Source organism: Gekko japonicus, unplaced genomic scaffold (genome assembly GCF_001447785.1).
Source record: "Gekko japonicus isolate JY-2015 unplaced genomic scaffold, Gekko_japonicus_V1.1 scaffold1191, whole genome shotgun sequence".
NCBI lineage: Eukaryota > Metazoa > Chordata > Lepidosauria > Squamata > Gekkonidae > Gekko > Gekko japonicus.
The window spans coordinates 411,490-412,199 of NW_015164708.1; the positions used below are offsets into that span (position 1 = coordinate 411,490).

The following is a 710-nucleotide window of genomic DNA, read 5'->3' on the forward strand; positions in this document are numbered from 1 at the left end:
GGGGGGGGCGCCGACCCAGGGTCCGAAACCACCACCACGATACGACGCGAGACTCCCGGCCCGACGGGCTGAGCGGCCGTGGCTGACCTTGCCGGAGGTGCCGTCGCCCAAAACCACGAACTTGAGCTGTCGGTCGGGGCACTCCTCCTCAGAGTCCGACATCGCCCGGCGGCCAGCGGGAGCCCCGCGCTCATTCGCTCCTCCTCCTCCTCACGGTGATAACAGAAGCAGAGCCGCCGCCGCCGCCGCCGCCATCTTGCTTTCCCCCCCCCCCTTCCCCGGCCGCTCGTCGCTATGGTCGCCGCTGGGCGAGACCACGAGGCCGAACGCGGGGGGGGGGACGGACAGAACAGAAAAGGAAGGCGACGAGGCCGACCGGAGGTGGCGTTACCGAGCGGGCCGGAGCCGGCGAGGGACTGAAATAGCGCGGCGCGGGAATAGCTGGAACGAGACTCGGCTGCCTCCCACCGAGATGCCGATCGCGAGCCCGGCGGCTCCCCTTTTGCCAATTAATGGTTTTGCCCGAAGCAGCCGCCGTCAAGGATCGGGCTGCTAGTGACGCCCTGCGTGGTAACTAAGGCCCCGGGAAGGCGAGAGCGGCCGAGGGGAACGCCCCCTCTAGCCCGGCACGTGCAGGTCGGTCTCCCGGTCCAAAGCAGGAGAGCAACGCTGGAGGCCCGTTTGAGGCACCTTTCGGACCACCAGCGAGG

At 69.2% G+C, this 710-nt stretch overlaps 1 protein-coding gene across 1 annotated transcript in view; it reads right to left on the reverse strand.

Annotated features, from left to right (window-relative positions):
- RAB28 (RAB28, member RAS oncogene family) overlaps positions 1-254 on the reverse strand; it is a 135,272-nt gene extending 135,018 nt beyond the window's left edge. Inside the window, exon 1 of the mRNA XM_015409535.1 lies at positions 88-254. Within this exon, the coding sequence (XP_015265021.1) occupies positions 88-162 (75 nt within the window). The 5' untranslated portion in view covers positions 163-254. The remainder of the gene's footprint in view (positions 1-87) is intronic.
- Between the last annotated feature and the right edge of the window lie 456 nt (positions 255-710).